Below are 16539 nucleotides of genomic sequence, written 5' to 3' on the forward strand. Positions count from 1 at the left end.
GAAGACACATTTGTTTTATTATTAGAAAAGTTTTTACCACTTTGACCCCCAGGTTTCTTTTTGAAACCTGAAGGATAACCAACTAATTCATAGCACCTATCAATAGTATGACCCAGTTTATTACAATGGTTACACTTGAAGTTAGGATTAGGTCCTTTAAACTCTTTCCTTCTTTGTTCAAAATTCTGATTAGTTTTAGAAACAAAAGAAACATTTTGACTCTTAGTATTACTACTTGAATTTCTATGTGATTCTTCTCTGGATATTATTGAAAAAGCAACTTTGACAGAAGGTAATGGCTCTCTTGTTAATAAATTTGTTCTAACAGGCTGATAAACATCATCTAACCCCATTAGAAACTGCATGAGTTTTATTAATGTTGAAAAATCATTATAGTCTTTTGCAGCTTGACATGAGCAAGAAGGCAGTTGAAGAACTGCATCAAACTGCTTCCACATAGTGTTCAGTTTGTGATAATATTCAGAAACTGAACTCCCATTTTGTGAAATGCCATTTATTTTTTTATACAAATCATAAACTATTGAGCCATCAACTTTATCATAAGTTTCTTTCAAGTCTACCCAAACATCAGAAGCAAATTTTGAAAAAACTTGACCTAAGTATAACTCTTCTGAGACAGAATTTAGCAACCAACTTAACACAACAGAGTTGCATCTGTCCCACTGATTACTTAACACTTCATCATCAGTATTTTTCTTACACTTACCATCAACAAAACCAAATTTGTTTTTAGCTTCTAATGCTAGTTTCATAGCACTAGACCAAACCCTATAATTCTCAGTTCCTTTCAATTTTATACCAATTATAGTCAAAGCACTTGAATCACTTGGATGAAGAAATAGTGGATCTCCTATATCCAACTTACTAATCAAGGTCTGAGAAGACCCAGAACTATCACCTTTATCACCCATTTAGACAAGAAAACAAGCACACAGCAACAACTCAAGCAAACAGGACAACAAAGCAGAACAAATATACAACAGTAATAAACCCTAACAGGCGAAGCTGAGTCAGTGTCAAGACTCCAGGTTCATCACTCACAGGTGCCTGGACATGTCTTAACTCAGGAGCCTTAATTCTAAACCAACAATACTACCCAAGATATATAAAAAAACAAACAAAATATCACTAACAAAAAACAACAGCTATGCAACAGATAACAGAAAGCAAACAACAAACAACAACAAACAAGATCAAAACAATCAAATAATAACAAACAAGTGCCGGTCCTCACTACCCCGACTTCAACTAGATCAACCAACAGAAGTATAAAGAGAGGAGTTAGAAGGATCTCACAGTGGGTGCAAGTAATCCAAGATCACAACAGATCTAAACAGATCTGAAGTTAACACAATATCAACAACACTGGTTGGTTTGCCCTAAATCTTCAAGGATTTAGAGACCAACACAGTTCTTCTCCACAAAATAAGAAACCCTAGCTAGGGTTTGTAAAACTCCAAAAAACCTCCTCAGATCTAGAAGATCTATCGACAAAGAACCAGATCTGCTTCTTTATGCAGACCTACACACAACCAAGATCTAATGTCAGATTAAAGCAGCGGAAACAAGATCGGATCAAGAGCCAAGAAGCTCTGATACCATGTAAAGTTTTATGAATCAAGAACAATAACAACACAACACAAGAGAATAGTGACAAAACGGTGACAAAATCTTATTTATCCAACCCAAAGACGTTTGCCCCCCAAATACCCAGAAGATCTTACAACTGTAAGATCAAACAATACAACAATACAAGACCAGTACAAAGATGATCATCTGCTGATGATCATCAATACAAAAGTACAAAGAAATACAGAATGAACTCTCAGATACAGGTGAGAGTTATTCTCAACAAACTTTGGGTACGAAACCCTAACTCGGTGAACAGAGAGAAGATAATGATCAACACTAAACCAATAATGAAGATGAAGCAGCCTTTTATAGTCTGAAACTTTCAAGTTTCAGAATAACCCAGAGACTTCCAAGAAAGTACAAAAGCAGCCCTCAATGTTACAATATACACCCTCAGATATTTGTTAATGTTGGGCCAAGTTGTTGAGACGGGCCAAACCTGTAACAAGATTCTTAACAACCCAATTAGTAGAAATAAATAAATATAAACTCAATAATGAAAGCCCAAACCAAGTTGAATGAGAAATAATCCAACAATTTTAACAATGTGCAAGTTTCTTTTGTGTGGACACGTGGCTTTCATGGATTAGTTGCTAGTTGAAACGTTTCAGGTTTGAGGAAAAGTCTTAAAGAGCCGTTTGAATTGGCTATAGTTGAAACTTTGAATTGGCTATTTTTGAAACTAGTGTAAATGAACGCTCAATAATTTTTTATGGATTTTTTAGTTAGATATTCATCTATGTTTGTGAAAAAATAGTTAAAAAATTACATAGAAAGTAGGATTTCCATCAGAGTTCTCAAGTTCTTGCAACTCAGAGGAGTTCTCATCTGAACCTGATTATATATCTATGTACAAAGAGAGAGAGAGATCATATATGTGTGTGTTATTACAAAGTAGCATGATTTTGACATCAAATAACTATAGATATAAAATCATATAAGTTTTGTAAATTTCAAAACAAAGAAAAAAATCATACTATTTTCATCAAAATATTTATAGTTTCATGTCACCATTTCAAATAATGTAGATCCACCAAAAGAGTGACCCATCAAATGAAAACAAGAAAGAAAAAATAAAACAAGAAAACTGAATTAAAAAGTTAATGCCCTAAAGGCATATCTGCAGGTGAACAAGAACAATAAATATAACGATATGTTGTGAGAAAGATGTGATTTTATACTCTAAATTCGTATTAAGACGATAGTAATTTATTTACTTTACGTTCTTGTACATTATAATTCTTTTAACATAGTCATATGTTTTGTTCTATAAATGAATTATCGAAAAGCATGAGACCTCAAGAAGATACCGTGACATTATACTTGAAAAAGGTTTCTGAAAGAACAAATATAACACCTAAATGATTTTGCATAAATTTTAGCATAAGATATATGGGGAAGTTTTATGCAGAATTGTGAATGAACCATTTGTACAATTTTAAACCTATAAAGTAAATAAACATATTACAAATGTAAGATTTATTGTTTCTCAGACTAGAATTCAAAATAAAATATAGAAAATTTTTAGTTTTTATATAACCTACACATATATAGATTGTGTATAGGTTAAATTACCTACATGTATGTAGGCTATGTGTAGGTCAAAATATATGGTTATTTATATATATAATATGAATGTAAGAAACATAAAATCTAAAAGATATGAATTCTAAAATGTTAATGATTTAGAGTTGTTATTTTTATTCTCAATTATTGTTCTGTAATGATTCTTATCCCTAAATATAAAAACTAACATTCATATATTCACCAACTTAACTTTCATCTTTTTAACATATATTAATGTTTGATTAAAATAATATTCCAAAAATGGTATGGTAGCATTGTAATTTCAACCGGACTTATATACACAACCTAAGCAATTATTTTACCATTTAACCAAGAGACAAAATGAAACACCAATATAAATTCAATCTTCCATGTACGAATTTCACCACAACAAAAACCATCAACATAGATAAAGATGAAGCAGTTCACAATTGTCTTTCTCATTTTCATCTCTCTACTTGTTATTGTTTCCATATCGTCTACAAATGCTCAATCTAGTAACACGGATGCAACGATGACGATTAACAGCTTCGAGAAAGGCGGGAGCGGCGGCGGGCCATCCGAGTGTGATGGCCACTACCACTCAGATGATACGCTAATTGTAGCATTGTCCACGAGGTGGTACAACGGTGGACAAAGATGCTTTAAGAATATTAATATAAACTATAGTGGTAGAACTGTACAAGCTATGGTGGTAGATGAGTGTGATTCTACTAGGGGATGCAAAGATAACATTGTTGATGCGTCTAAAGCCGTTTGGAAGGCCCTTGCGGTCCCTAAGAGTGAATGGGGTGAAACATCTGTAACTTGGTCAGATGCATGATCTATAAGCGTATTCGAGGATAAAAAGAATAAAGTGTTTTACTTTGTGTAGCACATTAAATAAAAAAGGGTATAACCTGCAAGAATAACAAATATAATGTTTCCTTGTTTGGTCACTCGTTATGTTCGTATCTGCGTGTTTTAGTACTACAATATCATTACACCAATTTATAAGAAATTATCACTTTCATGTATTAATTAGGGTTTTTACTGAAATAATCTTTGTTGTCACATCACAAGACGCGAGCAACTTAGGTCCGATATATTCAACCAAAAAAAGAAAAAAAAAGAAAACTTTACATCTTTAAATATAAAGTAAACCCAACTAATGAGTTTAAGTAATTTTAAAATGTTATCCTCTTGATAGCTAGTCGATCCCCTTCTCTTTCCTTTATAGTAAAGTTGTTGGAAACTTGGGAAGGTCCATGATAAAAGAAGAGTGTTTTACATTGTACTAGTGGGAAGTCCCGCGCGTTGCAGCGGGTGTCCCGACTAATATCAGATTCAATTATGTCTATTATGAACCACGACTGACATCCATCGAACCTTTTGGACAAAAGTCACAAAACTAATGGTGAACAAGCCTCTTAAGTAGCTTACAAAATGGCAAAAATTAAAATGCACGCGCCGCGGGTACTTATGTTGTTTTGACACACTTGCAACTTAAATTACCAATGTGCAGTTCTAGTACATCATTGCTTCAAATTGTTCACCATTAATTTCCATAAAACATGTGTAAAATAGAGGGTGCTATTCAGGTTTTATCTTTGGATAACCATTATGCATCAGATAGTGTATAACATAGTCCAGAAAAACTAATGGACAAAGGGCCTCTGTTAAATTTCCATTTATTGCTCCTTCCCTCAAAAAAAATGCCACGTTAGACTTCAACCATACCATTTTTTTGATTAAAAAATCAGACACCTAAATATGTTTTCACATTCAAGTTAAAGAAGTCGGTAAAATTTACCATTGTGTGAAGGTCCGCCATGGCTTCGTTTAGGCGCACATGGGCGTATTTTGATCCCAAAGCCAATGTCTATGTAATTAGTTATGACATATATGTATATAGTGGGAGATTCGCGCTACGCAGCGGGATAGTATTTTTTTCTCTGACTCGTTCACGGTTTATACCCATCACATCCCCAATCTCTTGCAATGCCTGGCTTTTACCATCTTCTAGTCCGAATCGCCACCTAATCACCTTTTCCACTTAGTTCAATGTACTCAACACCTTCTCAATATCTCCGGTGTGTCGCTTGCTCCGGATCATCAATAATGTCCTAAGTAATTACCAATACATGACTGCATAAAGTCATAAACCATCACAAAACAGAAGCTGTTATAATTTCATGGAACAGATGGATCTTTATTTCAAGTCAAATATCATTCTAATTTATGCCAAAAAAAAAAATAGTTGGGTATGATATATTTACCACAAAGACATAGATTCCATAGATGGCCACTTTATAGACTACTTGAGATTAATTTCAAGTGAAGCATAACTTCACTTTTGAGTTGATCTCTTCTCAGTTTCCCACTTGTTGTCAATGGGAATTTCTTACTCCATCTTATAAACCCTCTAGGAACTTTGAACCTGTAATTTTTACATAAAAAAGAGAACAAAAGTAAATATAAGACATGACAGCTATGAACACATCTGTTCAGGCTATGTTTTATCTCTAACGGTTCAAACTATTATCTTTTTTTAAACGGGTCAAAGATGTCAAAAGTCATTACCTTTCATGCGCCCAATGAGCCATAGATTACCATTATCGTCTATCCGCCCAATATCACCAGTTTCATGCCAGCCTTCATTGCAATGATTTTCTTTCTTCTGAATTTGGTCCCAATATCCAATCATTAGGTGGGCCCCCCTCGTTAATATCTGTCCAACATGAGTTGAATCCTCGGTTCTGATCTTTAACTCCACATGTGGCGCAGGCTTTCAAACGCAAACACCCTCTTGTTCATTTTCCACATCTAACTTCTTTTCGACAGTTATTTGCTTTGTAGGATCTTTAAGGGTCATAAACGTTAGAGACAAACAGCCCTCCGTCATACCTTTCAATACAAAGAAAAAATTAAAGATAAAATATAGTTTGGAGGACATGAAAAAAAGATAGAAATGGTAATATAAACCGACCATAAGCTGTGAATGGTCCAGCATTAGGGAAAATGTCAGTTGCATCTTTAATTTGTTTGTTTGAAAGACTACCACCGCCGTTCAGAATCTTCTTAACCGTGGGTAACTCTTTTCGTGTATATTTGGTCCTGAAATTTGATATAAGATTAATACAATACTTTCGTGCTAAGGTAACATGCATTCATAAAAAATAAACCTGATTAAAGAGATTATATCGGACATAATTGCTGGAACTGTTATTAAAGAAGTCACACGTACTCTTCAATAGCTTCAAGAGCTAACTTAGCTTCAAATTTGGCCATCAAGACATGACATCCTCCCACAATTAACATGCTTAAAGCCGACGATAGTCCGCCCACTTGGCCTAACGGAGCAGTATGCATATACACCTGCATATTTCAACAAGTTACTTCCACAATTTGTTTAAAGTGGTGATTTGCACATGAAGTTAAAGGGTAAATATGTACATCATCATCGTTATAACCAACTGTAGCGATTTTGGCCAGAGATTGTACGATTAAAGCTGAATGGCTTAACATGACGCCCTTTGGCTTCCTAGTAGTCCCTAAAAAGTGAAATAAATTTAATTGGTTTGTGCATGTAAGACAGAATGAAAACCATTATCCAAAACTGAATACCTGAAGTGAAGCACATTATGGCTACTCCATCGCGATTTGAAGTGCAGTTGAATGAATGGGGTCTCGGAGAAGGCATTTTAAGCATACTGGTGGTTGTAACTATAAAAAAGATAACATGAAAGTATATAACTATATAAAGTTTTTTTATGGTCAGAATTCATATAAAAATTTAATAACCACAGACAATAATAAGAGAGAACGATCGCAAAGTACATATATATTCCGAACAAGCTGTTTCTACAGGCCAGTAAACATTCGAACGGGCATCCGTCTATGCTTTTCCGGTACTCGTAATTGCCAATGGTGGCATGGCATACCAAATTTATGCCCTAAGTATCCCACTAATAGAGTAACATAAAAACTAAAACGTTAAATTACAGATTCACAAAATGAGTTGAACCAAAATATAAAGAATCTATAATTATCATGGAGTTACAATGTACAATTTTGACAAAAGAATGAAAAATCATACCTCAAAATCAATCGTGCGAGCACCAGGAACGCCAAAAGTTTCCACTCCGAACGAATCAATCTTCGGTCCAGTGTGAATCAACTTCTAGTGCAAACTAACTTCATCATCCGAATCCATATCAATATGCAACATGATATCATCTCCATCACCATCGTCATTGTCCTTTAAATCGACCTCTTAATCCTCCTCGTTCTGAAACACCCACCGATAAGACTCCACTGAACCATCGAACTCATTCCTCTGTTTCGCTTACGTGTGCCCCCTCTCACTGATCCGATTCCACCATTTATAATTGGTTTCTGAGTGTAGAATCAAGGATGGTAATCATTGAAACCTAATTGACGGTCTGCGCATTGAAAGGTCGTAACTGACGATTATGGTTCATTTAGAATCAACCATAACTAACAGACGACTGAGGCCGATTCTTGATCTCCTAAGGGCATAGAAGGAAAGGATTTGAGGGCAGCTATGATTTTGAGTGAGAATGAAGAAGAAGTGAAGGTAACGATGAGACATGAAGGAGACCTGGAGAGTGATTTGATTAAATGCAAATGAGTGATAGATGTCGTTTCAATTGATTATGCGCTCCTTATTTGCAATTGACTCCAATGATCCATTTTGTAACTGACCGCCCTTCAATTGACATTGATGAGTGCAGTGCACACAACAGGATAGGCTTCAAGTGATTTCACGTTAAATCTCCAAAATGCCCCTAAAGTGTCTTAAAAGTTTGAACAATTGTCAAATATTACCCCTCTAAAATAGCTTGTACTCTCTTGTACGCAATGCTTCAAAATTTATACGTGTGTAAAATTACTAAAAGGGTAGAAAACCCAGTTTCTTTAATATAGTAGTATAGATAACATGTTAGAATAAATGTAGGGTATCCTACAAGCTACAACAATAATAAAAAAACTCGATTCGTGCACTCGTTATGTTCCAACTTGCAAGGGTTAGTACTTCATCAAGCAGATTTAGTTCTTTGTGATTAAAAAAAGGAATAATGGATTTTAATAATTCCAACTATTAGCAGTTGGCCGACAATAATCCCAACTTAAAAAATAACAAGTGGTGGTCCAACCTTTTCACATATTGTAAACCAATGGACCTTTACTAACAAAACCTTAATTTCTTTTTGTCCCCGTGTCTTTTTCGGTTTAGTAAAAGTCCATTGGTTTACAATATGTGAAAAGGTGGGACCATCACTGGTTATTTTTGAAGTTGGGAGCGATGCCGGCCAACGGCTAATAGTTGAGATTATTAAAATCCATTATTCCTTAAAAAAATAGTTTTTTTTTTTTTTGCTAGAAGTGTGTGCTTTTGATAATTTCAATTTAGTTACTAGTTACTACTACTTGATAATGCTTGGAGATTTTGCTATAAAAAATAGCATATAATCTTAAATATGATTAGGGAGAACTTGCAAGATGCGATGGACTGGTCAATTTCACTACAATAATAAAATGTATATAAAGTTCAAAAAAAAAAAAACAAAAACAAAAGATAAAGGTGTAGGTTATTAGAAGGTTAAACAACTGTTAGGGTGTCCAGGGCACCCTCGGTGACCCCATGCGGGGACCGGATTCACCGATCGGGGAGGGTGCCGCCGAAGGCGGGTGGAGGGTGATCGGGGAGGTGGGTCGGGGTGTAGTCACCGAAGAAGGTAGGGGGAGAGTGTGGGACCACCATCTTTCCAAACCAATCAATTATTTCCTTTTTTTAATAAAAAAACAAGTCACCTAATAGGGGAGTGCCGCCATCAAATTAGGGTGCGAGGGGAGTTGACGTGGCATAAACGGATTGGGTGTGCGTAAGAGAGATGACTCCCCTAAGAGGGGAGTGCCCCTCTCACCCTTACATTTAATGGAATAAAAGAATGATGTGATCGGTCTTTAGGTTAGAATGAAGGAGAATTAAATTTCAAACTTTGACTTTATAACTAATATAACATATCGTCTTAATATATCGCGTCTTCGTATCGTCTTAATGTTTCACGACTTGGTACCATTTTCACATTTTAATATCACGTAAAATTAACCTTTTCATCCTAAAAAGTTGTATTTTAATATGGTATTTATACATTGAATTCACCAAAAAAAAATTGTCATCGAATAGAGGTGTGTTTTACTCTACGATTACCTAGTGAATGTATTTTATACTATAGTTTATCATTATTCTAGAATTTTAGGTAGTGTTTGGTATGCAGGAATGAGAGTTGGAATAGAATGGATGATTACGAGAGAATGAAGAAAATGGTGTTTGGTTGGTCAATGAAATAGAATCACCCATTCCAAAAGGCATTAGATTCCCTCAAAATCATTTATTCCACCCCCCATGTTTTTTCTCCATTCCATCTCCTCTTGCACTATTCATCAACAACACTACAACCCACCACCTTCGCTACAACCCACCACCACCCATCACAGACGCTATCGCCACCACCGACCGCCACCCGCCACCACCTCACCCAGACAGCCACCACTGCCGCCACCCACTCGCCACCGTTCTCACCCACGGCTGCGACCAACCGCCAACGCCACTCGCCGTCGCTGCCCACCACCATCGTCGACGCCACAACCACCGCCGCCACAAACCGTTGCCGCTGCCACCAACCACCACCTCTGCTGCCACCCACCATCAACGGCCACCTTGCCGCCGCCACCACCCGTCGTCACCGCTGCACCGCCACTCACTGCCACCACCACCACCCATCCTCGCTGCGACACCCATCACCGCCACCTATAACCATCCGCAATCACTACCACCGACCACCACCACCATGGGCGGTTCTTAGAAGGCCCGTGGCAGGGCCATGGCCCGGGCAAGTTTTTCGGCCGTAGTGCTAATTTTCCGCATTTCGATTGAAATTTTTTATATATACTATGTTTGGCCCGGGCTTTTTTTTAGTGCATGTGTCTTTCGGCCCTGACACGTTCAACGGGCAAGATCCGCCACTGACCACCACCACCACTCACCGCTGATTTTATTACTCTGTTTTTCTTGGTTACCGAACAATACACAATAATAATTCATTCCATTCACACATGGTAACCAAACAAGATATGGAATGGTAATGATCCATTGCATTCCCTCGTCCATTCCATTACCTCGTCAATTCCATTCCTTCGTCTATTCCATTACCGCATACCAAACAGACCCTTAGGTTTTTAAATATTTTCTTATATGTATATTCCGTTTTATATCTCTTATAAAATCTACAATGATACAGTAAAACTAAACTTGGATAAGAACCGCACAAATGATGTAAGAATATCAAAATATTTCACAAATGTGTTTTTTCACACTTTGCAAATAATGGCATATACCCTTATAATGATTCCGACCTAAACAAAATGTTTTTAATCTATGTAAATACGATATTTGTAGCTGGTTATCTTTTTACATCGTTCTCAGCCGATTAGTTATTATCATGAAAGAATTTAAATGGTGTATTCTTACATATATTTAACTATTAATGCTTTCAAATATTGTATCAAATTCAAGCCACAAGCTGTTACGGTAGATAATAAGTACAGAGTCTATATTGTAATTGTTGTATTGTTAAGGGTCTATTTTGTAACTGTTTGTTATCAATGTTACGTGTAAAAATGGTAATCAAGCACCGTAAAAATACATGATACCAGTGTGTTTATTGATTAAAGATGAAACTAAACCTGATTTAAATCACTTGTACCAGAACAGTACTAAGAACAAGAACAAAGTAAAAAGCCCTAATTTGCTTTTTTGAGGATAACTGACAAAAAAAGGAAGATACAGAAGCTTGATGATCAAACAATGATCATCAGCGCACTAGTCGGCCCACTTGGGTGGTACCGATCACAATTCAGACTTCAGACAATGAAAGACAGACAATGATGAAAATAAACAGAGATTCGTATCTTTTTTTGTGTGTTGGAGTGAGCAGCAAAGAGCCTTCTTTATAGCCGAACCCTAGAGACAATGAGAAGATGAGATGAGCGGGAGAATAGCTGACATAGAATCACTTGATTGAAGAAATTATAGGGCTAAATCAATCTCCATTGAGGCTTTCCTTTTTATCCGTCCAAATCTTCAATCATTCCAAAAAGATACCAAAAGGCCCTCATAAAATAAGGAAAACACAAAAAAAAGCATTAGACATATTGCACTTGAATTAAAGATATAATTTTAACATCCCCATAATTCAAGTAGCAAAGACACTAGTTAACCCCAATTGTTTGCACAAAAACTTATGTTGTTCACTACCCAAACTTTTTGTGAAAATATCAGCAACCTGTTTAGAGGTATCAATCTTTTTTGTTTGAACAATACCAGAAGTAATTTTTTCACGAATAAAATGTAGATCGATTTCAAAGTGTTTGGTTCGATCATGAAAAACGGGGTTGGCCGCAATAGACAACGCAGCAGAGTTGTCACAAAATAATTCAATAGGAAGGGTTATATTTACATGTAATTCTTTCAAAATGTTTTGTAACCACATAACCTCACATGTGACATCACACATGGCACGATACTCAGCTTCGGTTGTGGATCTAGAGACGACGGATTGTTTTTTGCTTTTCCAGCTTATTAGATTTCCACTCCAAAAGATGGAAAACCCAGTTACAGATCTCCTAGTTACTTTGCATTTAGAACAATCAGAATCAACATAGCATTTGAGATCAAAAAGATTACCTTTTGAGAAGGAGAGACCATGACCCGGAGACTGTTTTAAGTATCTCAGCACACGAAAAGCTAACTGCAAATAAGACTTCAAAGGACTATGCATATATTGACTTAGACATTGAACGACGTATGAGATATCGGGCCTAGTTAACGTAATATATATCAATTTACCAACTAGTCTTTGATATTCAGTCACATTTTCAAGTAAATCATCACCAGGTAAGGTACTACCTTTATCAAAAATAACAATGTTTTGTTCAATTGGTGTGGAAACTGGTTTAGACCCTAGCATGCCAAATTCAGACTAGTAAATCCAGACAATATTTTCTTTGGGACAAATACAAGACATCTTTGTGTTTAATAACTTCAATGCCCAAGAAAAATTTTAATTCACCAAGATCTTTAATCATAAATTTCGAGTTTAGAAAAGACTTGACTGACTCAATTTCAGCTTTATTGTTACCGGTAATAACAATATCATCCACATACACAAGTAAAGCAATGAACACATTTGAATCATTTTTAACAAATAAGGAATAGTCACTAATACTTTGAACAAAACCAATCTCTAACAGAGTGCTAGTTAATTTTTCATTCCAATTCCTACGGGCTTGTTTTAGACCATACAAAGATTTAACTAATTTACGTACTTTGGTTTCATTTTGAGAAAAATACCCTTCAGGTAAAGACATATAGACATCTTCAGACAAATTACCATATAAAAAGGCGTTGTTAACATCTAATTGATAAAGACTCCATCCATTATTTATAGCAAGATTAATAATGCATCGAATAGTGACCATTTTGACAACGGGAGAAAAGGTTTCATCGAAGTCAATGCCTTCACGTTGACTATATCCCTTAGCAACAAGTCTAGCCTTATATCTATCAATTTGACCATTTGATTTATACTTTACTTTGTAAATCCATTTACGACCAATCGGTTTCCTACCTTGAGGTAAATCGGTTAAAACCCAAGTACCATTTCTATTTAGCGCTTCCATTTCGTCATTCATGGCTTGCACCCAATTAGGATCTTTAACAGCTTCTTTAAAGGATTTTGGTTCAATGGTCTTATCAAGATTGCTAATAAAACAAAAATTTTCAGGTGACAAGAGAGAATAATTGACAACTCTTTCAACACCATACTTAACCTTACCTTCTACCACATAATCAGACAAATTCCTAGGTAAATTTGATTTTCTAAGAGTCCTCCTTACACCACTATACTCATTAACTGACTCGGATTGACCCTCAGGAGAAGTACTTCTCATCTCATATTCAGTTTCATGTGTTTCATCAGTTCTTCCACCATTGTTAGCACTGATTGTTTCACTTGGCACAGTATCTGCTGATGTAGTATCTGAATTTACCAGATTGTCAGCGTCACAATCAGTGTTGACTGTTGACTGGTGGAGAGGAACTGTTGCCATCATCATGAACACTGCTACCCTCGATTACCTTCTCATCATCATTGAGCGCGTTTAAATCATCTTTATGAATTCGATTTTCTAAGTCAAAAAAAATTAAAATGATTTAGACTAGTATGTGTTTGCACATTTTTATGAAGAGAACTTGATTTAAAAGGATAAATCGTTCATAAAATTTGACGTCTCTTGAGTAAAAAACAATTTTATGATCCAAACTCCACAACTTATATCCTTTCTTTTCGTTTGAATATCCAAGAAACACACACTTCTCAGCTCTAGTTCCAAATTTGTCATGGTTATTTAAAATAGTTGAAAAACAAAGACAACCGAAATTTCTAAGATGATTAAGAGAAGGTTTATAACCAAATACAATCTCATATGGAGATCTTCCTAGTAAGACAGATGAAGGAGTCATGTTAATCAAATAAGTAGCAGCTAAAACACATTCAGACCACATATTAAGGGGAACACCCCCTTGAAACAATAACGCCCTAGCAACATTTAACAAGTGTCTATGTTTTCGTTCTACTACTCCATTTTGCTGTGGAGTATAAGAACATGTGGTTTGATGAAGAACTCCATTTTCTTTTAAAAACAAATCAAAATTATTATTAACAAATTCAGTCCCGTTATCACTTCTAAAAGTTTTAATGGTTTTACCAAATTGGTTTTTTAAAATATTAAAGAACACTTTCACATTAAATAAGACTTCATCTTTGGTTTTTAACATAAACACCCAGACAGATCTAGAGAAATCATCTACCACTGTTAAAAAATATTTGTATCCCTCTCTACTCCCTATCCTATAAGGTCCCCATAAATCCAAGTGAACCAATTCACCCATCTCCTTAGACTTATGATCACTCAAAGGGAAAGGTTCCCTAGTTTGCTTGGCTCTATGACAGACATCACAAGGAACATGAGTTGGATAGGAAACATTTAGCTTTAAATGAGTTTTCAAAACATTTAAGACTTGATCAGATGGGTGGCCTAGTCTAGAATGCCAAAGATTTTTATGACTCTCAATAGATTGTTTGCTACTATTACAAACCTTGAAGGGTCTAGACATGTCCTCTACCAGGTACAAACCATCTACTTCTTTACCAGTCATCAAGACCCTCTTTAGCATTAAATCATGAACATAACATTTAAACTCATCAAACAAGACAATCAATTTGCTATCTTTAAGCATCTTATTAACAGACAAAAGATTGACATTGTACTCAGGAATAACCAAGACATTATATAAAACCACATTCTCATTTAGTTTTATATCTCCAATTTTAGTTACTTTTGCCGATGCACCATTGGGATGTTTAACTTTCATATTGAAATCAAACATGTCAATAACATTAATTAAGTTTTTATCGCTCATTGTCATGTGTTGGTTTGCTCCTGAGTCGACAATCCACCCATGACCTTCAACTATACTAGACACACTAGAACAAGACATCCAGTTCATATCAAACACACCTGCCATATTTGATTGAATTGGTTCTTCTGTTGATTTATCTCCAACAAGAGCTAGCAGCTTTGCAATTTGATCATTAGAGAAAGGAAACTCAGAGTTAGCACTGACATTATTAGACTTGCTATAGTTCAGGTTCGATCTTTGAAAACTTTGGCCATTATTTGAGCTATTTTTTAAATCATTTTGACCAGATTGCTTCTTTTTATGCCCCGGGGGATACCCTACTAACTCATAACAGCGATCGACAGTGTGTCCAATCATATTACAATGGGTGCATTTCAAATTGGGATTTGGATTTCTCCAATTTTTCTTTTTATTATCTAAAAACTTTGAGTTAAAAGCAATTGTAGATGTTTTACCGGTAGAAGAACCACATCTATGTGATTCTTCTCGAGATATAATTGCAAAAGTGGTTTTAACTAAAGGTAAAGGATCTCTCATTAAAAGATTGGACCTAACAGATTAATAACTATCATCTAAGCCCATTAAAAACTGCATTAATTTTATTAAGTCTGAAAATTCGGTGTAGCCTTTTGAAGCATCACAAGTACAGGTAGGTAATCTAACCAAAGCATCAAACTGACGCCACATTGAGTTCAATTTATGATAATATTCAGATATAGATAAACCATTTTGAGACACAAAATTGATTTTATGATGAAGATTAAAAATTACAGAGCCGTCAATTTTACTATAAGTTTCTTTTAACTCTCCCCACACATCAGCTGGATTTTTTGAAAAAAATTGACCCTGATATAATTCCTCAGAAATGGAATTTAAAATCCAAGAAAGTACAATCGAGTTACATCTATCCCATTGATTAGCTAACGCATCGTTATCTTTTGGTCTAACGCATGTTCCATCAATGAAACCTACTTTATTTTTAATTTGCAAGGCAAGAGTCATAGCATTTGACCACATAGCATAATTCTCGGTACCAGTTAACTTAATACCAACAATAGACACATTGGTAGTATCACTAGGATGCAAATAAAGCGGATTACCAAAGTCCAAATTACTAATCAATGTTTCTTTCGCCTTATCAGTCCTTTTGTATATAAAGCAAACAAAACACAATCAGTTAATCAAGCGCAAGAAATAACAACCAAGCACAGAAAATGCAACACGTTCAAACAAACTGGTGGTCAGTCACCAGTAGAAAATATTCCAATGCCGATCCACCTAACCCGGCCCAAGTATGACTATCAATGATATATAATGAGATGCAAAACGAAGAAAAAAAATTAAAGATATGGATAGAAATCCTTACAGAGTACTCCAACTGCGAAGAGGGAAAAAAACTTACAGCGAGTGTGGAACAGAGGCACACAAACCAATCAGATCAGAAAAAAATTGGTAGCAGCGGAAGACAATACGGCAGCGTTACAATATGACGAACACCAAACAAGCCCAACACTGTGAACCCTTGATCAACCAGGATAAATTGACGATTGGAACGAGTAAAAAAAAGAAAAAAACTTCAATCAAAGCTCTGATACCATGTAAAAATACATGATACCAGTGTGTTTATTGATTAAAGATGAAACTAAACCTGATTTAAATTACTTGTACCAGAACAGTACTAAGAACAAGAACAAAGTAAAAAAGCCCTAATCTGCTTTTTTGAGGATAACTGACAAAAAAAAGGAAGATACAGAAGCTTGATGATCAAACAA

General features: G+C 35.5%; 1 protein-coding gene and 1 pseudogene across 1 annotated transcript; one reads left to right on the forward strand and one right to left on the reverse strand.

The window, feature by feature from the left end:
• Positions 1–3634: 3634 nt before the first annotated feature.
• On the forward strand, positions 3635–4042 carry LOC110900377 (putative ripening-related protein 1). Its single transcript, XM_022147257.2, has one exon. It carries the CDS (start codon positions 3635–3637, stop codon positions 4040–4042), a length of 408 nt encoding a protein of 135 aa, XP_022002949.1.
• Positions 4043–5436: 1394 nt separating this feature from the next.
• Positions 5437–7113, reverse strand: LOC110900376 (annotated as a pseudogene).
• Between the last annotated feature and the right edge of the window lie 9426 nt (positions 7114–16539).

The sequence above is a fragment of the Helianthus annuus genome, chromosome 13 (assembly GCF_002127325.2).
Source record: "Helianthus annuus cultivar XRQ/B chromosome 13, HanXRQr2.0-SUNRISE, whole genome shotgun sequence".
NCBI lineage: Eukaryota > Viridiplantae > Streptophyta > Magnoliopsida > Asterales > Asteraceae > Helianthus > Helianthus annuus.